We start from the raw sequence: 26957 nt of genomic DNA, 5'->3' as shown, positions 1-26957 counted from the left end.
CGCTCCCTCCTTCAGAAAACATGCGATAAATTTTATGGCTCTTGTCATAAAACCTTCATTCACTCCCTTCTGCTTTTTCTCAATTTCTTAATTTATTTAGTATGAGCAAGGTCAAGCGGCTCCCTAATTTTCTTTATTGGCTCTGGAATTGTCTTAACTGTATTTTTTAGAAACAAAACTGCCGGCGATTATTTGGTAATTATATGGTGTTTTACGTTAATGCAGTAAAAATTTCTAGTCTGTATTCCAATGGAATTTTATCCCCCTCCCCCTTCATTCCTTGTCTAAAAGTTGTTTCCTTATTGCTTTAAAGTTTTTGTACCGCCCGTTCGGCTGCCCTATTTAAACTGGGCTGGTAGGCAGGAGTCAGAGTATGTTTAATACCATTGCTAACTATGAAGTCTTCTACATATATTTAACTTGGTATATAGTCACCGACTAGTTCCTCTTGTAAACACTATTGCTGAATAGTGCAAGCAATTTCTCAATGTTTTCTTTTCAATAGTGGTTTCATTCGGCATGACACTGTCACCGATCCATTTGGATTAGAAATATATAACCACCATGATGTTGTATTGCCTGAATTAAGCAAAGTCGATGTGCACTCTCTGTCATTGCCTTGTAGCCCACGTCCATGGATGAATCGTTGTTTTGTGTGATGAAATGTGAACTGACATATCTAGCACACACCCGGACCATTTATTCCATGACTCTATGATTTCCCACCAAACATAGCTTCGAGCCACAGCCTTTATTTCACATGTATACAATGTAACCATACCCTGATGTTGACCATGCAACTTTTCTAAAATTTTTGCCTGACGTATCTCATATAACACGTAATCGTCATATAAAGGCTCCATTGCCCGTTGAAATTTATTTTTCCCTTTGAAATACAGTTTTATGTTCATTTTCAGCCACATTATTTGCCCAACCATGCATTGTTTACTCGTACACTTTGCTCAAAAATGGGATTTTGCTCAATATAAGACACTGTTCCCTTTTCTTCAATGTAACACTTGTCCGTATTAGGTACCGGTGGACGCGACAGAAAGTCGCAATTTCCATGATCGCCAGATTTCCAGTACACAGTGTTATACTCGTACGCGGGAAGCTAACTGCCTAACGATGCAATCACGCTGCTGCCATAGTTGGAATACCTTTCCTCGAACCCAAAACAGTTGGAAAATATTGTGACCGGCGATCAACATAAATTCAGTACAGGTTATGGTGTTTTTTACACCATATTCTAGAGATAGTGATTCTCTTTAAATCTTACTTTAAATCGTGTTGTCTTACTGTCCGTTGGTGTCCTAGATGCAAAACCATTGGCACCTCTTGCCCATCGTCCTTAATAACATTGCCTTACGATGAAGAATCGCAGGCGGCACCGACAATTGCATGTCAGTGAACCAATAAGCCACTGTTCACTACAAGGTCCTTGCGTACATTGAGCTTCCGAACGCGCACATTGTCTCCCTCCTTTAAGCGAATATGAGGTATGTGCAAGAGTGATGCAAGCTTTTGCAATGACCGGTAGCATCCAATTAAGCCCAAGTATGATTTTATTTGATCGACATTTTCTAGTTTAAAGCAGTTTTTGATGATATCGATTTTGTCTTGTGAGTCTGTAAACCAAATTTTTGCAATGTTCACAACCTCGTCCCTAGGTTCAGCTTGATGCTATGCTCATACTATGTTTTGAAATTCTCTTAAACTGGTCAAATAACATTGATCATTCGGCCCTATAATCAACATTTCAACACTATTACACACCACATTGGAATTTCCAATATTTCAAAATCTGTGGGCTGTTACTTTCTTCGTAAAACAATCTGCGTTAGCGATTATGTCCCTTTGATGTGTTTGCAGTACTAATTATTGTTTACCTCAAACTGTGAATATGCCGGTGATAGATCCAATTTTGTGAAAATTCGCCTTCTAGCTAGTGTCGCAAATAAATCCTCTGTAATAGGGATTGGATAGTTTCCCTCGCTTATTTTGCGACTTACTGCAACTGTGTTGTCTCTTTTAATACCTTGAACCAGCACTTGTGACGTTGCCCAAACGCTGTGTTTTACCTTGTTATCAATCTCATTTTTGTATGCGCTCTAGTTCTCGTTCAACCGTTTCTTGAATCGTCTTACTTATTATTCTGTTATACGCCATGAAACCTTTAACTGGTAGATTTCGTGAGCTTAAATTATTCCAGAGGTGTTGAAATTCCATTGTGCTCTATTGAAATTGAAAAATGTCTCTCCATTTGAGCGGGGTTTTCTCCAGCCAGTTTCTCCCGCAAATGCTTGTAGCTTTCCTTAGACCACTGATAGCGACACGTTATATTTCTGGCTTTCAAATTCGACCGGGACTTCCCATTGCCCGAGCAGCTCGATCCTATTCTCAAAATATGACTTCAATTTTACATGTGTAGTCCTCAATGAATACTTGCCCAGAACTGGTTTGTATATATCCTGAGGAACTATTGACTCAGATCTTCCTGTATCGAGTTCCATATCGACTTGGGTACCTCCCACAATCAGCGTCTCAATGATTTTCCTTGTCGACGGACCCGAAGACGACGACTAATATATACCATTTAAGTCACTTTAATTTAATGAGTTCCCTCCCCGAGGTAACGTTTTTGTCGAACTCTTATCGACGCCCACTGTTTTGCTATGTGTGTCGTTCGATTATTCTAAATATACTTTGACCCCTTGAACCGGCATCTTTTCAGGACCATAGTCATGGCCACAACTGAAGCAACATGTCTACTGTTGATCCAGTTTGCTGCCTTGTTGTTTTGTTGATTTACCTCTGTATAAACATTTGCAAGGACTTAAGTATGGTTATCATTTAATATATTTTTCCACTAAATTTGGCCTAAGTCTTGGGGTAAAGAAAAATTGCATCCGTGGCTATTTCATGTCATATTAACGCAACAATTTGGAACAATGGATTTGCCCTTCGGGATATTTCGTTTTTGGCAGGGTTTTACAGTCAATCGATGAAAAAAAATGAAATAAAGGAAGGATATTTTTTATGAAAATAGCTCTAACATATCAAACTTTTTCTAAAACTTCTCGATAAAGTTCCTACAAAGGACTGAAATATTTGAAATTAATAGGTTTATGTATGCCTTCCGGGTGTTCCCCTCAAAGCCATCTCTATTGCAGTGGCAATTTGGCAACCTAGTCAATTGTCAATTTGTCCTCTGACAACACGTTTTTTTCTAAATCAGCTCTGAGTGTTATCAAAAGACAATTTTATTATGCAATGCACCATTTAAAAAGTCATTAAAACCCACAATCCTTGCCAATTTCTTCAGCCCAGCACCACTAGATCACTTTGATTACGCTTATTGAACCGGTCCGAAATAACCAACGGTTTGGACATGTAGTGATCCGTGGGCACCTTTAATAACTGATTGATCAAACGACTCGTCCTTTCGTGACGACCCGTTTAAGACCCGATATGGTAATATTTTATCCGTGTAATTCATCTACTAGTCTAGATTTGTTTTGTTTTCTAGCAATATTTCAAATATAATTAAATAAAAGTGTTCGCCAAAATCAGACTCAGTATGCATTGAGGCTCGAAAACATCTGATGATTCATTGGACCAAATGATAAGTGTGTCACGTCAGAATCTTCTGATATTACATTCACTTTTGGCTGTCTTAACAAATATCGTCCCTTTCAGAATCACTGATACTGTACAAGTGCAAACTGAAACCAAAATCAGTCTTGCTCAAACACTTCTACTACTACGAAAACACAGACATACGCGCGCTATATCCCCAAATTTTGATATTTGAAACATATCATTTACAATGAATACTTTATTTTTAGCTCACCTGAGCACAAGATTCTCAAGGTGAGCTATTGTGATCGTTCTATGTCCGGCGTCTGTCGTCCGTCGTTCGGCGTCAATAATTGGTTAAAATTATCTTCTCCTTTTCATAGGAATAATCCTTGGTTGATGCGTTTTCAAAATAGTTCAAAGAAATGAATTCCATGCAGAACTCTGGTTGCCATGGCAACCTAAAGGAAAATTTCAACAATTGGTTTTAATTATCATCTTTTCCTAAACCGCTTGGACAATTTTAATGAAACTTCATAGGAATAATCCTTGGTTTGTGTTTTTCAAAATTATTCAAAGAAATGAATTCCATGCAAAACTCTGGTTGCCATGGCAACCTAAAGGAAAAGTGTCAACAATTGGTTATAATCATCATCTTCTCCTAAACCGCTAGCCTAAGGACAATTTTAATGAAACTTCATTCGAGTGCTCCTTGCCAGGACGAAATAAAAATGGGATGTGTGACGTTGGAGGGTAACGATGATGTAGCGAATTATCGAGGTATAACTTTGTTGAGTAACTTTGCCAAAGTATTAACTGGCGTCCTAAATCAGAGGATAACTGCCTGGTGTGAGGAACATAATACCATATCTGATGCGCAGTTTGGGTTAGGAAAGGAAGACCCACTGTTGAGGTTGTTATTATACTACTATTCAAATTCGTGTTGTTGTTTTATTGATTTGAAACGCTGTTTTGGCCCGATAAAAGAAATTTGTTATCGCATAAGGCAAATGAAAATCAATTATCCGTAAATGTTTTCATTGTATGTCGAGATCCAAGGCCTATATTTACAAAATTGGATAAACTCTGTCTTAGACACTAATGATTTAAGTCTCGGATTGTCATTGTTCGAAGATGATATGTGTATACTAGGCACGTCACCACAAGATCTACTTTGTTAGATAGACGTTAAGACTATTGTACAAACTAAGGCTTGGAAGTAAACGTTGCTAAAACAAAATAATAGTATTTAGAAAACTATTTAGTTCAATAAGAAATGAGTCATGGTAAGACGTATAGAAACACATTAAAAGAATTAAGTTGTATCGACAACCTAATTTGAAAGGCTATGACTGTTGAAAACCAAACTGGTTTGATAACGTTAAGCAACTGCTAGCTATGTATGGAATTTCAAGATTATATGAAAATGTTGCCCATGTAGATGCTGATGTTTTATTACTTTGTTTAAACATAGAGTTACTGATGATATTTGCAAAAATGGCATAAATAAATAAATGACAATGGTGTATTGACTTTAGATGTACAAGTCAAAAGTTCACATGATATTAAACAGTATTTAGAAATTTAGAAAAAAAATACTTCAAGACGCCTTAGAGTTGCCCTTACAAAACTTAGAGTGTGCTCATAGTCTATGAGTCCTAGAAGGAAGGTATAACCAAAATAGAATAGAAATACATTTGCGTGTATGCCAGATTTGTAATGCAGATGTTATTTAATGTTATTTATATTATTTTTTAATTGTCCTTTTTACTAACAAATTGGAGAGAAGTAAATAAAGCGTTACTATAAACTACGATCTAGTATGTTTAAATTTGTACAGTCACTGTCATCAGATAATTCATCTGAGCTGTTTATGCTGAGTAAATATATATATTTATATATATATATAGATATATATATATATATATATATATATATATATATATATATATATATATATATATATATATACGAAGTTTCAAAGGCACATTTATTACATTTAATGCAGTGTTATATCTTATCTAAGTTTCTTACTACTATTTACATTATGCTACTATTGAGTAAAACGCAGAATAAAAGCTAAAATCTTACAATGATATGGGATCACAATTGTTTATTTTCCTATACCAATAGTTTGTTTTAATATATACATCAACACATATAATATATATATATATATATATATATATATATATATATATATATATATATATATATATATATATATATATATATATATATATATATATATTATGTTCATACGTCCTCCTTTCAACACTCGCTACAACCATAACCACAAAGAAAATTGGCCCCATTGTTCGCAAATACTGGACATAAGGTTGAAGGACATTTTCGTGTATAGATCGAAACGAATGTTCCACTATGGTAACACATGACGTATTTCCGACACGAGCCAGGATAGGAGTATGGATATGGCAAATACAGTGTTGTGTTTGTCACTTCGTCACATATTGACTCTGGAAAAACGAATGTAAAAATGCATAAGAAAAAGGCACGTCACGATACAATACAACAAATATAACACAACTATCAAAATATCGTCATTGGTAATTGTTAGGACAACGACTTCAGCACGGTCGGTGGAAAATGATAGACCTCATTGGGAGTTTATAAACCAGTCTGATGTTATGGTAATTTAAAGACATTATTGCACAATATTAGTATGCAACGTAATAATAGGACGGTATGCATTATTAATCAAAGTGTACCACCTGGCAGGAGTGTAACATCGTACACTTGGGAGAATACAATAGGATCGGTAGATGATGAATTCTGGTAGACGCTGCATCGTGCTTTGGAATTATTGTAGGAATTGTCGAATTTAATTCCTTTGTATGTTATGGTGACATTTATTTCACAGTTTTCTGACGTAGTTCCTGTTGTTTCAGCGGTCTTAAGGTTAAGGGCATTAAATTTGGAATCACTGCTCTTTTGGATTTCAATTTGAACGACGCGATTTATATCAGACCCGATGTTTGCAAGACACCACAAATAGTCTACTGTTGTATAAGGAGTTGGGATATTTTCCACAGTCGTCAATGGCATGCTGATGATAAGTTCTTTCGGGTCCGCTGCAGTACAAGAAAAGAAAACTTTTTTTTTTAATTTAATAAGAAAAGTGTACCGGTCCGATAACTTTTTCCGTGTTGCAATGCAATGACGTTCATATGATAGAACAGAACTGGAGCACAGATAGCCCTGAGCTCAATATATGATGTAAAAACTGGATAAACCTGGAGTTAACTCCAAACATTTTAAGATATGCAAAGTTTATTCAATAAAATGAATATAATATATATCATTCTATCATTTAATATTACATTTTGGTCTTACGTCTTGGCGATACAAACCTTGTGCCTCCAAACGTAAGGACGCATACGTTAATGGATCCTTTACAGCTGTGCAGTGGTATTCACTCTCGTCGATGCAACCCATTGACTCAATGGTAAGGATTACAACTTGGTGATCACCTGACATCTCACTTGACACTGCATAACCCACATCACAATGTATCTGGTCCATGCTGCCATCGACCACACAGTTTAAGTTGTCAGAAGATCTAGTGATCTTTACTCCCTGATCTCCTTTTCCATTTAGAAGTTTGCAAATTAGTTCCACTCGAGTACCTATTGTCGCAGACTTGTTTACGTCCGTAAAATACATTTCTAGAGAAAAAAAAAATCAGTCAATGCAACGAACGAATTCGTTCAAGTATACACAGTATGATTCAGTCGTTCATACATTAAGTAACCAATTAAAACAGTTGAACTATTTGCCACGGCGGAAATAAAATATGAACCAAAATTAAACCTATTTCTAGAATATCAAATTGAATAATATCATCAATAAATAACTAAACACGACATTTGTTGTTCGACTCGTAAATCTATATTAAAATGCAATCGTAATTTATATTGTACTTATTTCTGTATTCACTTCCAGAACAAGTTCACACCTAAAGAAGCTATTATGTGTATTGAAGTATATATATGGAATCCAAACCACAAGTTCGCCAGTTCTCTGATAGCTCAATTTTCCTTAAAGGGACTAGAGACAAGATGATAAAATTGCAAAAAAAAGAAATTGTCAAAATGTACATAAAGTTACATTGTTGTGTACAACGCATTGCATTTCTCTATAAGATGAATCACTTTGCTTACAACAAATGCATCTTTCTCAGTTTCTCCGCATTTTTCCAATCCGAATTTTACTGGGGTTGTCATCAACGTAAATCCCAGAAAGTTTGAAATTAGGGTTAGTATGTTTATCAGTGCTCATAAACAGATATGATTTAAACTGGGAAACCATTATGTGCTATTTTATATGGGGAACACAGATGAGACAGCAACATGATTGCTGCGTTTATTAATTTAATCATGTAAAATTATGCATTATCGGCCTCTTATCAGCTCTAATTTACATGTTTAGACTTGTTTTGATGAAATTCTTTATTTGTCGATTTTTGGACCATCTGGTGTCTAGTCCCTTTAATGTAAACTTTGGATTCCTAGTGAACCCATATGATTGTGGTTTCATTTAAAAGGTATTTGCTTATTGATTACCTATATGTGAATTAAATGACCAAAAACACAGTATGCATTAAATTATTACAGATTGGATATTAATTATTTTGCTCTTTCTACAACTGAATCCAAAGGTAAAATTACAGTTATTTGTTAAATTATTCTCGATGCTTATTTTGTTCTTTTTTTGCCCGTACAAAACCCTTCCAAATGATACCAAAACATATGGGATCTCTAGGCATCAATAATTACATATATGTTGTTAGGATTCTTTGCATCTTTCAGAAAACCTTTCCGTACACGTTTGTTTTATACCTGTGTCGCCTAAAATGAGTGTCGATATCGATGACGTAAGATCTTCCTCGATCAAGTTTGTGCTGGTATTTTTCAACGCACATCTCACATCTGTTTCATTCCAAGAATCGGTGAGAAGTACTGAATATTCAGCCTCCACGAAACACACGCACGGGGAAGTTGTACAGTCAGACATATGAGTGGCTTCATATTCTTCGAAAGCTTCACCGTTCTACAGAAATGATTTATGCTTACAATATGTCAACAGAAATGTTTGAAGACAATGCTACGCATGCAAAAAAAAAGATGCCTTGATTTGCATACATGCATGCTTTGAGATGTAGCTGCTTGCCTTGTCTATCCATCTATCTGTATGTCTCTCTCTCTCTCTCTCTCCGTGTGTGTGTGTGTGTGTGTGTGTGTGTGTGTGTGTGTCTCTCTCTCTCTCTCTCTCTCTCTCTCTCTCTCTCGGTCTCTCTGTCTGTTTGTCTGTCCGTCTTTCTGTCTGTTTGTCTGCCTGCGTGCTTGCCTGCCTGCCTGCCTGCCTGCCTGCCTGCCTGCCTGCCTACCTACCTACCTACCTACCTACCTACCTACCTATCAGTCATTCATTCATCCATCCACCCATCCATCGATCCATTTCTCACTTACTCACTCCATCCCCCAACATTGAATTTGTCTATCTTGTACGAAGTCAAAAAACGATTATTTTGTGATTTGAACTTTGCAAATAATGTACATAGTCAATGATTATCAATAAAGCAAAGCATTTTAGTACCTTTCGCCTCTGAAGCACAACCTGCGTTCTCTCTGTTCTACCAAGGCCTCGTCCAAGCATTGCTGTGCACGTCATCTTTAGATTCTGATTTAGCTTTGGCGGTGAGATGACATTCAGTATCGGCATCTCAGCATTAGCTACGATTTAAAGACACATTGTGTACTAACCAAAATGATCATTAAGCATATCAGAGTTCATATATCAGAAGCGACTGACACGATTGTGAACTAGGACCTAGTTTCACAAATTATTTTAAAAATGGCGTAACGGAATACGACTTTGCTTTAAATTGGATGTTATGTATAGTGGCTGGCACTAAGGGAGTCATTAAAATTGCTACCTGCAAAGCAAGCTGACTGCTTACTTGTCTTGGGTGGTAAATTTTGAGAGTTATTTTAATTTTTGGTATTTTAATTTGTGTCAATTATTTTCATTGGCTTAATTATTTTCTTAACCCTGTTTCAAAACAGAAACAGCTCTCCAATGTAAACAAATATCGTCTGCAACAAAAAATGTCTGTCAAAAGGAAAGAAATGACACCTGAGCAGAAGGAAATTATAAACTATTTGGCAATTGATGGACTTTCTCAATGAAAATTTGTTGGTATATACAAGTCGATCTGGTGTGAACTTACTTCTGAAATGATAAAGTGGAAGGAAAAATGTAGAAAATGCACCACGAAGTGAAAGACCTTTGGCAGGGGGAATACAGGGCGACCGTCAGATTGTGTTATAATAACTCTCTTAGCGGAATTGACGGGACTAGTGAATGCAACTTTGCCTAAACAAATATCATCTAGAACTGTTAAACGGCGATTGAGGTTTTATGGATCTACAAGAAGATAGGTTATGAAGGCAGTAACTATCGTTAAGATCAAGCAGAAAAGGCGTGTTTCATGGATGTTAATATAAATCATTGGATCCTGAACAAACAGTGGAAAACGGTGATATTTAGCAATGAAAAACATGTTACACTTGATAGTTAAGAAGGACTCAGTGTTTTGAGAAAAGCAAATGAGTATAGCGCTCAGAGTGCCTAGTTTAACGTGGAGGCAGCTGTGTATCAGCTTTGTTTTGGAGTTGTCTGATTTAGTATTATTTGGGAACTTTGGAAGCTGATGAAGGAAACATATACTCAGAGAAGTGTTTAGACTGCCTAGACAAAAACCTTTGGACTCCTATTGCCAAGAACTTTCTAGAAGGTGAGTATATGTTTTCAAGCGATTAATGCCCCAGTGCACACATTAAGAAGGACGACACATTGCAAAAAATGAGAACAACATTTCCTGTATGTGCCTTCTCAGAACACTGACATCAATATCATCGAAATGTGTATGGTGTGCAATCAAAATCAAACATGAAAAGAAGAAACACATGAGAAAAAACAATACCTCATTGAAGAAATTTCGATAATTAGGTATGATCTCACAGTGCACTATATACACAGCCTGTATGCTTCCGTTCCACGAAGAATTTAACATTTGAAAGTCAGATGAGGCAATATTAATTAGTTGGTCTAGTTTGGGAAAAATAATTGTTCATACAGTTGATTAAAAATTTATTGTTACAAAACAGGGGCTTGGTTTGGCAGTTATTTTCAAGACTTACTTGTGGCCAGCTACGGTATATGTGGTAATTGTCTATTTGGATTCAATGTTTTAAACGCTTCGATTTGTAAGCAAGCAAAGACAAAAAGCTACATTATGTACTTACAAACGACCCACACAAAGAATTCGGTCCTAGTTTCATTGCTCAACTCTATCGAGTATTCGCCCTCGTCTTCACAAGAAGCAGTTCCAAACGTTACGTTAATAGCGTCAGTATTAACACTTAGCCTTATAAACTGACCGAAGTTATGTATTCCTAAAGGTGATGGTATGCTCCTCAGAAGATTCCCGTTCTTAGATATATTCAAAATGTGTATTTGTTCCACATTCACAAGGCTACAATAAACGTCGCCCGGGCGCGTACCGTTGTAGACTGGGACTTGTTCCGGGAAACAGTTTATTTCTGAAAAAACTCACACCATATAACTAAGATATTTTAATCCAATGTACAGGTAACAAGCTTAGTCATAATTTGATTTTTATGTGAATGTAAAATATCACAAATATTGTTTAATCTGAAAATACACTCTGAAAGTGGGTCTAGTGTTTTCGTTGTAACTGGAACATAATAAGAAAGACTTTTGCCATTTGACATTATTAAGTTAACATTATGATTACACATTATCGAATTATCAATTAACTCTATGATCGGTCAAGAGCAAAGGCAATTGTCAAAGTTGAATTGCTTAAATGCTATCGACCAATGTATGTACGTAAACAATGAAACCTACTAATAGAAACATTGAAATTGCTTTTTGAATAATTAAATCATCAATCAAATATCTTAATTAAGTTGACTTGTGTATGCTCACTCTTACCTTCTACCTGGCATACAACAGCGAGCTGGTCACATTGCTTGCATTGTTTATCAGATGCATCCCAACAGTTATTGTCTTGACATGAATGCATTCCGCTAATGCCGTTAGAGTCGCATTGTATATAAAGGTTGCAATGAAATGGGTGGCTGTGGTATCCATCTTCTTTTCCCAAACAAAAAGAACCTGCAATAAATAATCAAAGCGCTTAAAGCGGTGAAAGGCTTTCGGACTGCTACGTTTCGTGAGTAAAGTCATGTTATTGTAAAACAAATTAACATACACATCTAAAGATAGTGTATGCAAGCTCGTGAATTCCTTCGCAAAAAAATTCAGAATTTTATGCTGATACTTAATAGACTCAAAACCATGGAGTATCAGTCTTTTGAAGTACTCATTTAATATTAGGAATACCCAAATAATTGCAAAAGTATGGTGTTATATGCAATTGCATACGAAACCTAATCTGGACCTTTTTTTTCATGAACAATGCTATGTCTTGGATAAAACACTTAGGCATTGTTTAGTAAAATCTTCTCAACACTCAAACACCGAGTCGTTTTAATATATAACCAGGGTATGCCAATTAAATCAAATGTATCCCTCAAAATCCATTGGACATGTTAAAAAAGTTTATGTTTACGGTTTCTTTTTACAATGAGGATCCTTGTGAAAATTCAACTGGATCGAATCACCCACATATTATTTATTCTTTGTATGTATTGACGTATCTTAATATTGCCCTCAGCCTATTTCTCTCGTGGACAAAATGAGTTTTATTTATGATTTATATAAGTGTTTTAGCAAAATGCATATGCAACATGCTCAAGACTCTGGACTGAAGCTTCTGAGAAAAACTGTAAAATCTTTATACACTGTCCGCTACATTCGGCATTACATGACTATCTCACAAATCTTAAAAGGCCAAAAGCCTGTCAATGCTCTAAGCACTTCGTTTCTAACTGTAATAGTGTATAATATGCATTTAGTAATGGTAAAAGGTCGTTAATAAATACTTCCACAAATAAATGGTTTGATGTAACATTCGCATTAACATTTATTTTGTGTAAGTATATACTAACGATCTTAATAAAATTTGCAAGTAATAGCCAAGTCAAGGCTATTTTATACATATAAAACTATATTAAAATATAGATAACAGTCAACAACAAAACTAATTATGGGATAAAAAAGAATATTAGAAATTCATTTTAAACATTTTGGTTTGATTTCTTACGCCAAATGATCTTCAATACGATCCATGTTTTTTCTGGGTTTTACACAGTTTTTCGTGTTTTTTTTCTGGGAAAAAGACTGATTGTGAATCTATTTTTAATCGAAAGTATCCAGACCTTTTGCCGTTGTCAAAATGTAAACACATATATATGCATGTTTTTATTGTGATTCAGTCCCATCACATTTTGAAACTTTTATCATGCTTTCCAATTACGTTTTGTAGCCCGTCGATGTTAAAATAATTACGTTCTCTTTGATTTTAATTGGGTTATTACGCACAAACGCAGCCTTTTCACTCTATATTAACCGCACAACATATTATGAATACTCATAACAGCGCTACTTTTAGCAAGCTACTTATGCAAAACGCAGCTCCATAGCTATTAGAGCAGATTGGTCATGTTAATTTGGTCGTTAACCAGTGTAGTTTTAACAGCTGTCCGGATGATATGTTCGTATGCGCATTAATTCGCCAAATATTATTATATCGAGCTGCCGATGGTAAATTCCGATTTACGGTAAAAAGGTCCGCATGCCTACAGCCTAAAATCATACTAAATCATACATCATTGACACATTTTCATGTTGTGTAATTCACACTCGACACATGTACATACGACAACACAAAACTGACGCATCCACTTAGTTTCAATTGTTTTATCATAAACGAAAAGTAATAGAAATACATTTCATCATTTTCACTGTAAACAGACAAGGTAACTTACTGTTAACGACTTTTATTTCTTCTTCGTTAGAGTACAGCACGTCTAATCCTAGACCGGCCAACGGGGATGTTTTACAACGTAAACGTTTGCCATGAAGCTTACTATTAACGTGAGCAGCTTTAAATGCAAAGGGAATTGTAACCTCATTGTTGCATGTGCTTGTTTGTTGAACAATATTATCTTTTCGTATAAAAGCGACATCGTTGTCTGTGTCGTTGACAGTAAGAAGTGGTAAAAACGTTCCATTTTTTGTCAATTCTATTGTTAAAGCTCCTTCCGGGCCCAGTTCGCCAGAACAATAAAATAATCTGTCTCCCCATGTCCCTTGACCGTCAATAATTTGTCGTGATAACTTCAGTGTTGGTGCAGTTGGTAATTCTAGAATGATCAATATTTTTAATGATTTTTTTTATAAAATGAGTATTATCACAATGACAGTTGTCTCAAGCAGAAAGTCGTATGAACTGGTGGATTCTTTGGTTTGGATTTTATATCCAAATTGTGTATTGATCTTTATCATTTATCCAATCATTACAATTTACCAAACAAATCAATTAAATTTGCAAACTGGCAGAAAGACAACTTAGCCAAGTTGTATACAATAAGCTGCTGTATCATCCATTTTTGTAGCATCCTTGTCTTACTTATTGGCTGCAAAATTTATATTAAATGTCTTATTTTTAGAAATGAAAAACAGATAGATTTAAATAATAACTAGTTAATTTTAATAGAATAATAATGTTTAATGCAAAATAAACGGTAATTGTTAACATAATTAAGAAAACGACTGTTTAAAGTCTCGCCTTTTAATCACTAGGTTATCAAAATGTTGTAGTTGCTACAAAACACAATCGTGTATATAAATCTACATAATACAAAAAAAGGCTAACCAAATGCGCCCAGATTAATCGATGCCGCACTAGTCGCAGTGACTATCGATTTGCAAATGTATCTACCAACATCGGAGCAGGTAATATTTTCAATTATGATATTAACTTTCACACTGGAATCTATATTATCTGCATAAGCCCAAATTTTATCCACGGTACAATTTCCAACACCCGATTGCGATACGACGCATAGTTCAGTATATACGACACTGTTGTTATGATTAAAATAAACGATTGCGCCATTTGCACCTTGTCCGTTTAAAAGAACACATTCCAAATTGATACTGCTTCCAATGGCTGCTGTCACATCTTCCCCGGTGAAGTAAATATCTGTAAAAACAGCTTTTGTAATGATCAAAATGTATAAAAAAAGTTCATTAAGCAGGGAAAATTACGTATTTTGTTTTAACTATGCAAAGTAAAATTTGACAAGTTCTTAAGCATCTAAAACTCCTACCTCTTGGGACTAGGCTCAGGGCTTTTGCTTCAGAGGAAACCATCAATGATCCATCGCTAGCTAGTGAAGCACATCTAAGAACAGTTTTGTTCATTGGCAACGTCGGAAAGATTAAAAACAACAGTGTTTCGTAGCATTCACAGGTTGTTTCAGAACACTCCTTCGACTGGTTTGTAGGTACTACTCCGTAAACAATGAATTCATTCTCGTCCTAGAAATAATGCTAGTTTCAACATTGAAAACCGGGGAAAAAGTCACGAATGCAAAACCATGCATGTATAACGTGTACTTCATAAGACTGTATGTCACGTAAAACAATCATCATTTACATTTACAAATATGTTTATAATATTATTAATATTAGAAAGGAATGTTTATCGAAGTGAAAGCATACCTTCTGTAAAGAAACACATGAACGGGGCTTGTATATTTCTTTGAACTATGAGAGACGCAACTTCAAACAAAAATTAACTTTATACAAATAAGGACCAAATTGCGTATGTATCTAAAATCAGTTCGAATGTATTGCCCCAAGACTTTAAAACAGTGAGTGATTCCCGACAGTGGGATTTTGACGGGCATGACGAGACCACCACCCGTCACTTGGCCGGATTTATTACAACGGATTTTCTTTTCAAGGGACAGACCCGTCGTTCGGGAGGATTTTCACATATTATTCTGCATCACGTTGTTAAAAGGACAACAAAATATGTCTTCTTTTCTAAATCCCAATTGTGCTCGCCGACCCTCCCATCGACGCCCCCTCCCCCCCCCCCCCTAGCTCTCCCAATCAAATTCCCCCGATAAAATATATTGCAATTTATATAAATCCCATATGTGTGCTCCTACCCCTCACTCCACTACTGGTATGACGTACCATTGGTAAGTGCATAGAAAATCAATAACTTTTTTACCGCAGCATGTGATTGCAACTGAAGTCTGGTGGCTGCTCCATGTGGCGTTCGTCCTACATAACCCATGCACTGGACAATCATCTCCTGATTTACGTAAGATGAAACAGGGACAGATATTTCTGGCTGCTTAGGTTGAGCTACAACAAAATATGTATCTGTTTTGTTGGCTTTCTATTGTCTTCAGTGATAATTGAAATTGTACACTCCTCGCGACATTTTTAAATGACAAATTAGTATCTGTTTTGTTGTCTTTCTATTTTGTCTTTAGATATAATTGAAATTGTACACTCCTCGTGACATTTTATATGAGGCATTGGAGTGCTAATGTCTGATACACATGTGTTGTTTTAACGACTTTTATGAAAAAAGAAGGTGGAAAAGCAAACTTGCCCTTAATTAAATATGACCGTACATTCATCCATAGTTTTAACGTATACATTTTTAAATTGATTGTATTCGCATTCTTTTGTATTCTTATTTCTTAACTAAAATTAAAGAATTGCAGATATCTAACCTATTAGCATTTTTTCCTAAAAACACCTAAATCGATAATAAACAAATGCATCAAATTCGGTATACCAGACTTTTTACTTTTACTTGTCACATTTCATAAATTAAGTTTATTAAAACGCCCGCTATGCTTTGAACACCAAACAGTCAGAAAGAAAGGAAGAGGCAAAGAATATTTGCTCGTTTGTATGTCCGTTGATAAATAAGGCTAAAATTTATTTTTTCTTTGACTAGATGGTAGCCATACGATCCAAAAGTAATGCTTCGAACGGGCAATGAAACATAAACTATTGACGTCTCAAACAAGCCCAGCTATTCGATTACAGAGAACGCATTTTGATATTTTCAGTATGTAAAACTGATGAAAAAAGGCAGTTTTAAAAACCATAAGTTATATTATCCTTGTAAAATTTATTTGAGTTTTACACAATTTATTTTCTTTTTTTCTATGAACTCTAAAAGAAATATGCAATTACATATTTGTATGAACCCGATTCGGCACAACTTGAGAAGACTGAATCGAGACGTTCTGTGAGAATGGGTGACGTTTATTACCACGATGTGAGTGCATTTACATATGTCGCTGCAGGACGTTCATCGAAGAAAGGTAAGAAATAGAGGTCAAACCCTATATTTACGCATCAATTTATTGGAAAATTCGTAACAGCATGTGAGCACGCTGATTTCTTTTGATAACTTTATATTATGTATATATATAAAAAAATAAAAAAATATATTATGTTTTCTTTCTTCTTTTTATATATGTTCGTATTGTGTACTTTAGGAAACAAATAAATTAACTTGCAACCCATCAATAAATAAAAACCAGGGTGATGAGTTGGAATTTACGTCTTTATTGTAATTATAATATGTGTATTGTATACCTTTTATTTTTCGTAAATGATTTAAATCAAAACAATGAAACGGTTGCTTTTGCAACGTTTAAATCTTGTGAAATAACAGATATATGCCGTTTGACTTACATAAAACTTTTACAATAATTTCTTCCGACAAACTGTCTATTTTCACAAGATACGAGCCTTCATTTTCACATGAAACGTTTGCAATACCAAATGAAGCCGTCTTTGCCGTTGCATCGACTTGGACGTTTATTTGACCAAGAATTCCGGTAAATGTTGAGTGCCCAACAAGTGTTGAGTTATACAACTTGCCATCCTTTGATATGTTTATCTCGTTAATTGTACCAATGCCTTCAAGTGAACAATCAATATTGATTATATTGTCAAGACTAACTTCAATGGTATTTTCTTCACATGAAAATTCTGAAAAAAATATAGGTGTGTTTATAATTCTTGAATAAGAAAAGGAGGAGCTGTCTCTCGTAAGAGACAAATGCCTCCTTTGGAGGCATCAAACAGTGTGAACCAAATAAGTAAGCGTGAAATCATAAATCCTTGTACAAATCAATGTTACGAAAGTCTATATCATCGTCTACTTGTGATTAAATATGTTGTTCTTGTAAATACTTGTTTCTGAGAGTTCACATATTCGAATTCCTCCAATTAGCAAGATACTCAAAACATATGGTGGTTGATGTGTACCACCTTCTTGTTTTCGTTTATAGCCCTGTCATATAGTTTATTTTCGTATCGTTGTGTTATCTTATTTTTATAACAAAACTAAAAACAGGCAGAAATCTGCCACCATAAGGATGTTTCTATATAACAAGGAACAAGATTCCGAATACATACCGTCAATTGTTTTGCCTGAAAATACAGTTTAACGTATTGGGTTCAATATAATTGTATTTACAAATCACCCTGAAGGTCATGGCCTGTGTTTACAAATTCATTTACAATATAGCGTTTTCAAGTGCTTACAATTAGCATAATTTGCTCGAGTAATTAATGTCATTGAAGACATGCCTCAAAAATATAATTATATGCAATAAAGATTGAATACAATACATTTGTTACCTGATTAATTCAAATGTTTCTAACCTATTAGACATGAGTCGTCAATAGAATTGTGGTATTTTGTTTCTTTGCATGCACACTTCCCGTCCAAACACCGGGCAAAATATGTTTCACACTCATCTCCCGACTTGCAGTTGCTGCCATAAGAAACCACTGAAAGTGTAACAGATTACGTACCATAACATAACGTCTCATTTATATTAGAAGTCATTCAACAAATCACAAAACACTATTAAAATGGTGGTCCTATGTATACACTACTTGTCTATAAAGCGAAACAATACTGTATGCTTGTAATATTCAATAAAAATGAATTCAATAGAATGTACCGCGAACATTTTTTTATTTTCTATAGCATTTCGAATCGAATAGATGTTTAAGTGCCAATTGTGTGTTGTTTATCGATACCGCATCACTCAACTTGCTCTATGTAAGGCATTTAATGGTTCTTTTTACCACACCCTCAAACACTTTTCGAGCGTATTTAAACAAAACATGTTTAAGAAATGTATTTTACATGTTGGAAGTGGGCTGTTGTTGACAGTAACCACAAGAACAGCCTGAACGTGAAATGTTTCTACGTCAATAGTGTATATTCCGAGTTCGACGGTCCCAGTGTTCCCTCCATCAACGCCGACCAGTATCTTTATTTCAGCCGAGGTTGGGGACCCTTTGTTCCCTTCGTGACTAATCACCACAGTGAATTTCACAACAACGCTTCCAGGACTAAATTAATGATCATTCAGTAGTAGAAAATAAAGAAAACATTTTATTAATATATATAATGCATTCAGTTCCGGCGTCAGTTTTGTATTAGGTGCGCCGGGGACGTTTCGATAGAGTAATGTATTAAGAGTTCTGGGGCCGTTTCAAAACATACTAATATTTGTTGAGCTTAGGAGTAAATTGAATTGATCTTAGTTGCATACTAGTATTTTCGTAAACATATTCGTGTAAATCTGGCTTTGGGAGAAATAAAAATGTACACAAATTTGAGAAACAAAACAAGGGATATTTATGACGCAGTTCTAGACTCAAACTGTTTAAGGCTACGAGAATGATCCAATAATGAAACGTGGCCCAGTGGGAGGGGATTGGTCGTTTCAATATAGATTACAGTCGTAAATTAAAATAAATCAGTGCCATAAACTCGTTATTTTGCTACATAATAGTGTATATGGAACATTGAAACGAGCCCCAGGACTTTAAAAATACATGATGAGGCTACAAGATTATGCTACTATTGAATAGTACACTTGGAATTCAATAATTGAAAATACCATACCTGAGAGACCAAACTGTACAACCAATTAAATCTTTGACGAAGTTTTTGTCCTCGTTATTCTCTGTCATTTTGGCAATTATCTGTATCAATTGAAATACTTCTGGCTTTTAATTTATACTACCGTTTTGGTTATAATTCAAAATATCGATGTTGAGGATGTTTTAAAAAAAAGTCCAATACTCCTTCAAATCCACTAGGTTATTTCTTTGTTTCTATATGAATAGTTTATTAGGGGTTTTATAGTATAGAGTATACCGCGAAATATTCAGACAAATAACGACGAACAAACGTCTAATTCCAAAATATTATTTCATAGAAATAGTTATTTCCCTTTATAATTTTTAATTCTTGATTACGTTTTGAGTACATCAACAGTCAGTACCATAACTAACTGTAACAATAAGAGCACATCTTGTCACGATATGACTAGACTAGAAGCTGAAGTATGCATCTGAGATGTTGTCAGGTAGCCCTGATGAAAAGTTGAAAAAGTGAACAACATATCCACTAAGTGGAAACTTACCGTGTACCTTTCTTTAACTCATATTGTTACAAAACTAAAATTACATACCGTGAAGCATGGTCGTTAAACTGAAATTGGTGACAAATATCCCCGCCGTGTGAACATAAATCGAAATCAGCATGCATTACGTTTCGTTTACGTTTATTGTTTAAAAAAACAACTAACATAACTGATTACCTGATCACAGAAGGAATGTGTGAAGTTGTAGTATTCATCTGAGGTGTTGTCATTCAGCCCGAGCGTGAAGTTGAAATTGGTGATTTTCGTTTGCATGTCTACCCTTGCCAGCACGTCCGGAGAGTCGTCAGAGTCTGATTTGTACAAATCCAAACATTAATTGGCACGGGAAAACAAACTCAACCCTACTTTGGCCTTAACGCTTCTGCCAGGATGTTGAAACGGGTGTGCCCCAGTAATTTTCATTTTTTTATTGAGACTGTACGCGGATTTAATATCCCGTTATAACAGATAAACTGTTACTGTTCATTTTAATTGTTTCGAAATATTGTTTCCATGTGAGTATTTGAGTAACTACACTGTATTGATAAATGTTTGGACATACGTGGTATCCAGTCCCAAACACTTAAATTATACCCCACGATAGCTCCAAGACGGTAAAACAAGATTTATTAACTATGAATTTTAGATGTATGTGTTGACTGTCTGCGTTGTTTTGTGACGCTGTGTTCTTCTTTTTGATTATTTTTTTAAAGCCTTAATTGGGTGATCATAAAAAGGTAGTCACTAAGTCTTGGCCACTTGGCCTCTTTCTGTAGTTCAATTGCCAGTAAATACAAATGAGAAAACTACTTTGTTTAAATGTGCACCATAACTAAAGGTCAAAAGGAATAAGTTGCATTAAATTAAACTTTAGCACATGTATATTGATAAATGTACGTAATTCAATAAGTAGTTGTGGAATTAAGTGCAGTTAAAAAATAAAAGGCTCAGTCAATTTAAAAAAGACATTTTTATTGACAGAAACATCGTAAAAGACAACCACTACAGGAATGCACAATTTATACTATATCAGTATATACGTTTTATAAATCTTGAGAGTTAAACACATTCCCTGGACATATACTAAACAATAATTTATCTTATAACATGTGCTATACATCTTTTCACCTGATTGATGTATATGTATATTTCACTATATCCAGGATTAAACATTTAAGCCTCATACTAAATCCGATTACCCAAACTTGCCACGTCAGACAGTTCGAAGATAAGTCTGAACGTTACCTTTTTTCTTCGTTAGGAGAACGGCAGGTACTATAGCAGCAGCTAACAGAGCAAAGATAAACATAATGATGAGGAAGATTAGGCATCGCTTCTTGAAACTCTTGTGGTGATACTCGTCACTGAAAGATGTATGGTATATTATCTTCTACTACAAGTTACAGTATAGTTTACACTAAACGAAATTTCTAAACGTCAACTTAATGGAATTCATTTATATGAAAACTACTCAATGTATCGACTTGAAAATTAAAACGACATCGTTATGCCTAGTATTATATCGATTTTTATAAAGAAAATCACACCTTACGGTCGAGATTAGCCATGCAAGACGGTAGGTGCGATTTCCGATGTTTTGAGAATCACGAGGATAATGAAGTAATCGTTAATTTTCATGTTAACATGCAGGTACCCGATTCGGCAGGACTAACAAGTTTGTAAATTAATCGATAAATTTTGATATAATGTGCGACGTCAACGGCAAAGGGGACCGTTGGCCCGCACAACCGGCCAATTTGTCCACAGATCGTTCGCAACCGGCTCTGTGCCGTCGGTATTCGCGACCGTCGACCACGGGATCTTCATGTCCTTACTGCGGAGCACAGAGCAGCACAGCTAGCATGGGCGAGACGGAATCTACGGTTGACTAGAGCTGACCACGGTAATGTCATTTTTGTGGATAAATCAAGATTGAGGGTCAGACGGGCGCGTCCGCATTTACCGACGGAGGGGAGAGCGAAACAGGGCATGTTGTTTGATTGACGCAGGCCAGTTCAGCGGTGGTTCCGTGATGGTCTGGGAGGAATTTCCATGCACAAAAAGACTCTAATTGTCCCTTTCCATGGTAATTTAAACGCACTGAGGTATCAAAACGACATTATTCAACTTTTATTGATACCGCACATTTAAGCTTATTGAGGTATGACGTTTTTGCGCCTTGTCATGTTGCACGGGGAACACAGAATATGCTGGCAACAAACAACATTCGTGTTATAGATTTTCCGGCTTTTAACATTCAGGTTATAGATTTTCCGGCAAAAAGCCCGGATCTGAATCCAAAAGAAAATGTGTGGGACTTGTTAAAGAGGAAAGTTAGGACTTTGCCCCAGCAACACAATGCCGACGAACTCAGGCGTGTTATTCGTCGGATGTGGGATAATATCCCACAGAACAACATGCACAGATATGTGGTTTCAATGAGGTCAAAGTGCCATGCAGTTATTGCTGCAAATGGTGGACACACACGCTACTGAGTTTAACACGTTCTCAAGGACAGTACTTTGTGACTTTCGATTAAATTGGTGACTTACTTATACATTGTAATTTCCAATGAATTTATAATTCTAATGAAGTGCAGTTTTATTAAAATGTTTGCATTAAAGGCGTAAAACTTGAGTACTTCACAAGTTTTGTGATTTTGTTATTTTGTTCACATATTTAAAAAAAGATATAGTGAACGTTTATAATTTTTGTTAAGTGTATACACAGCAGCGTCTGTATGTATTTCTTTACATGGAAAACCCGTGAAAGTGCAAGCACTTATTTCCAACAGGGTCCTTCGTTTTTACTGAAGGGACAGCACATAGATGCGACAGTGGTGGGATACAAGGAAGTCCGTGTGCGATACCCTAGGTTTTTTTAAATGACCCCTTCACTTGCTCGGCGTAAAGCACCGATAAACGGTAAACAACTTTACTGGGTTAAATTAGTACCGAGTACACCACTTTTCCAAACACTACCCTATGAATGCCGACTTTAAATGTCTTTTGGTATGACGCGGCCAGGGATCGAACCCACGACCTCTCGCTCCTCTATTATTATTTTTTATTTTACAACGATTGTGCAACAAATTAACATACCATTATATTTTAAGTCATGTCGGCACGATGTTGCGCGATAGCGTGCTCTTTGGCTATCGGTGGAATCTGAGTACCCGGAGGTAACCAACTTATCCGGTGGTTAGAATAAATTATTTTCGGCATCTCGGCATTGACTTTTTAATAATTATTATGTACGCTTAGATGAACACTGGCAAACATTTAAGGTGTGTACCTGTCCGCGAAGAAATCAGAGCGATTTTCCAAAATAGAGAATGTTGTCATGCGCTGTTAGTTCCATTTCCTATCAGAGCCGGTCTCACTGAGGCCTGAACTGGGGGTCCATTTTTTCTTGATCTGGGAACAGCACGTTTATAAATACTATGAGTTACTGATAAATATGTGTCTATCGACATGTTCTTTGTACAATGAACAGTCAAGCCTTCGAAGTATGTTTTATTGGTGCGAATTGTGGTCGTATATAATGGACAACAGAGTAGAACAGACGTGAAACTTCCACCAGTTGACTCTTCAATTAGGATATGTACAATATTGCAGAATTTTGGCCGTTTTTTTGTTTATGCGTTAATTCATATACCATAACTGTAATATACGTAGTCAAAGCTCTTATAAAGTAATAAGGAGCGTGTGGAAAATTTACAACGATATTTAAATATACACACACGCCACGGTCACACATGCTGAATATACATATACTTGATGTCATAGGTTCATTTTTATATGTAAGTTTAATTTTGTACAATGAAGGGCGACGCCAGTTTGAGAATCGAAGAGGTAACAATACAAAGCATTTAGATTGCAGCTTTTGAGTGATATCTTCCCGAAGTAATAGCATATACATACCAAAACCAATTAAGTAATATTTCTTTTACACAAAAGCCATAACGTTCGAAACCGAAGGTCGAGTACCATGCATCTTAACGCAAGCAACGAGAAGTCATCACATCCCACCAATAAAGTGAAAAACGACGAGTAACTTTTCATACCACATTGTGTAATACGGAAATTATTGCCGGTATCAAAATTAAACATAAAGTATTGTAACCCTACATTTTATTCCTTTTGGGATTTTATAGGTTACAGTCGCCTTATTCACATGCATCTTCTTCCGCAATACTACACGGAAGGGATAGAATGTGTGACCCCTAGAGTCAAGGTCGCTGTAACTAAAAAAATGAAATGAAGGATACTGGATAATTTTCTTTGGATTGACATATTGCGACCAAACTTGTATAGGAAGAAATTATGGAAACCATTCATGGAACTGCATCTGGTCCCATAAGACCAAGGTCACTCTTACTTAAAATAGATAAACGTTTGGTACTGACAAAAATTAGGGTTAACATAATGTGACAAAACTTGGTATGTAGGAACAGTTTACGGAGGACTTCCAAGAGTCAAAGTCGATGTAACTTTTATTAAAATTAGAAATAAAAAACAGTTTAAACGGAATCTCACAACAAGAATGATGATAATGATGTTCTTTTGTCACTCATTTGAAACTTGGTTTCAAGCCCCCCCCCCCCAACACACACACACTATCACACACACGCACACACGCACGCACGCACGCACGCACGCACGCACCACGCACGCACGCACGCACACACACACACACACACACACACACACGGACGAATTGGTAAGCAGCAAAAACGGAACTGTTAACGAAAACTTTGAAAGATCCCCCTTGCACACACACACACACGGACGAATTGGTACGGAACATAAATGGAAATGCATCAGGCATGCTTTGAAAACCCAGCCACCACCCCAACCACCAACACGGACGAAAGGGTTCTCAGCATTAACGAAAACGGAGCACACATGACGTATATAAATAATGAATTGTGAACATATAGTCTGAATTAAAGAGATATTGCAAAAGTTAAACTTTGATATTTTGTGCTTTTGAATGATTTTCTTCCAGATTTTATAATCATGGGAATATACCTTTACTGACCTGATAAAACTGACGGTTCATTTTATCGGTAATGTTCCTATTTGTCAGCATCGTTTTTCCTTCTTCTTTTCTGCCGTAGTATCTGGTGACTATTCCGTTGATATCATATGTGTACGTTCGGTCTTAATCACCAGGATTTTGCTTTGGGTTGATCCTTAAACTATTGCGAACAATAAACTATAACGTGAGTTGACTTCTACACTTCTTTATTATTCCGGTCAATTAAAATATGTTTTAATATTCACTTTTCATTCATTAATGTATATTATTTTAAAATATGGAACATAATCCCGCACTTAGTTATAAAATATGTGCATTTGAGGTAATCAGGAATTTTAAACAATTTGACTGTAAATGTTCTCAAATTTAACATCCTGGTCGAATCTAAAGGCTTTTTAAAACAAAAACCATTGAATTTGAAAACTGCTATTGTTTCGTTTTACTCTTTAAGTCTGTTTTATTTCGAAGCGTCAAATTGCATAACTGTACATGGTAAAATACTGTATATCTTCATTCCTAAGTTAAATTTTAAAAAAAAGTTAATGTCCTACTTGAAGTAAAAATAAAGTATATGATAAGTATTATTCATAACGCGTGAAACCCCACAAAACAACACTTGGGTCCAAATATCACGACAGTTTCATCAAGCTTTAATAACTTACTCCATTTAGCCAAATGTCTTACTTATTATTGACTTCACTGAATGAAAAATATCATAAGAATTATTTCCTTTTTAAGTCAACAAACGCTCTAGAATGTAACAGTAGTTTATCGGAATCGTATTATCCTTGAATGTAAGAATGTTTCCAGAAACAGTGGCCTGCCCCCCCAATTTCTGAAAAATACTTAAGTCAAATCTCAATCTCAGACTCAACTCATTTTACCACATAGTAGCATAGTTTTATCAATATTTTGCATGCTTTCATCCTTTTTGAAATCATTTTTTTAATTGAATGTCTTGATTAAATATTGTCAATTTTTCAGAAAATAAAATAATTCTAGAGCAAAAAATATACTAGAGTAATTGTTAAAAATAATGGATAATACTCAAACACGGTTTTGATTGTAGAATATTATTTCATTGGAATCCTGACCAAAGGTTTTTATCAATATATTCTTTGATAAAATGCGCTCTTAAAAGATGTTAAACATATACGAGTTTACATAACTTTTGATGAAATATGGTAAAATGCGTTGAGATTAAGATTGAGATTTGACTGAATTATTTTTGTGATATTGGGGCCTGGTGTCTTATCACGATCTTAACTCATTTAAACAAATTAAATGAAAATAATCGATAGTTTCAAAAACCAGTGTCGGTTTTTGTAAAACAAATATTTATTTTTATATATTTCATTTGAAACTGTCAAAATAAATACTCAGTTCGTGAAACCAATTTAAAACTAATATATTACCAACAAAACCGCCTTTAATGGTTCCCTGTTGCATCGTAGCGCATAGACTTCAAGCGAGAAACCGCATTCTATCATACAATATGTTAATTTTGAACTATGCTCAAAGTTCCAAGGAAAATAATCTACAGCAAAAACACTATAATGAAATAAAATTCATTTTTTCTATTTTTATTTCCACACAAATATAATTTATGCTATATAATTAGTTGACAAATAAATATTGACAAACCTTTTTAAGTGCACATTGCTATTATAAATTAAAACATACAGGAGTTCTTATCATACTATGCTTTATGTGAAATAACTGGATGAGACTCTTTAAGTAATTTTATGATGTTTGGGCCTATATAATCAATTGCTGCTACATTAGTTATTGGACATATCCTTTCAAATATACCATTCTTAC

At 35.3% G+C, this 26957-nt stretch overlaps 2 protein-coding genes across 4 annotated transcripts in view; both read right to left on the bottom strand.

The window, feature by feature from the left end:
- Window positions 1-6297: 6297 nt before the first annotated feature.
- Window positions 6298-26957, bottom strand: part of LOC128219502 (uncharacterized) — a 68966-nt gene continuing 48306 nt past the window's right edge. Inside the window, exons 21-27 of the mRNA XM_052927310.1 lie at window positions 13578-13955; window positions 11620-11802; window positions 10908-11204; window positions 9196-9332; window positions 8439-8649; window positions 6951-7088; window positions 6298-6671 (exon numbers count right to left, since the gene is read on the bottom strand). Coding sequence (XP_052783270.1) covers window positions 6298-6671; window positions 6951-7088; window positions 8439-8649; window positions 9196-9332; window positions 10908-11204; window positions 11620-11802; window positions 13578-13955 — 1718 coding nt within the window. The remainder of the gene's footprint in view (window positions 6672-6950; window positions 7089-8438; window positions 8650-9195; window positions 9333-10907; window positions 11205-11619; window positions 11803-13577; window positions 13956-26957) is intronic.
- On the bottom strand, window positions 14383-25345 carry LOC128218935 (uncharacterized). 3 transcript variants are annotated; one of them, XM_052926710.1, is made up of 12 exons: window positions 25137-25345; window positions 23388-23509; window positions 21339-21457; window positions 20271-20404; window positions 19571-19650; window positions 18803-19011; window positions 18310-18438; window positions 18061-18075; window positions 17332-17631; window positions 15839-15975; window positions 14925-15135; window positions 14383-14797 (listed from the first exon to the last, which is right to left on the bottom strand). In XM_052926710.1, exons 2-12 carry the CDS (start codon window positions 23435-23437, stop codon window positions 14463-14465), a joined length of 1719 nt encoding a protein of 572 aa, XP_052782670.1. In that variant the 5' UTR covers window positions 23438-23509; window positions 25137-25345; the 3' UTR covers window positions 14383-14462. The 3 variants fall into 3 exon arrangements, with proteins under 3 accessions (XP_052782670.1, XP_052782671.1, XP_052782672.1); XM_052926711.1 differs by having other exon boundaries at window positions 17332-17559; XM_052926712.1 differs by lacking the exon at window positions 17332-17631.

Source organism: Mya arenaria, chromosome 15 (genome assembly GCF_026914265.1).
Source record: "Mya arenaria isolate MELC-2E11 chromosome 15, ASM2691426v1".
NCBI classification, from domain to species: domain Eukaryota; kingdom Metazoa; phylum Mollusca; class Bivalvia; order Myida; family Myidae; genus Mya; species Mya arenaria.
Note: the sequence above shows the minus strand (reverse complement) of the source record. Positions and strands in the feature narration are given on the sequence as shown.

Excerpts from the sequence above, each read along its gene's own strand:
- LOC128218935 (XM_052926710.1), bottom strand. The coding sequence starts at position 23,437 with ATGACAACATTCTCTATTTTGGAAAATCGCTCTGATTTCTTCGCGGAC. Across the intron at positions 19,012-19,570 it reads TGTACAGTTTGGTCTCTCAG|TCCTGGAAGCGTTGTTGTGA; the intron begins GTATGGTATTTT and ends TCATTAATTTAG. Across the intron at positions 15,136-15,838 it reads AGTTGCAATCACATGCTGCG|GACGAGAATGAATTCATTGT; the intron begins GTAAAAAAGTTA and ends CATTATTTCTAG.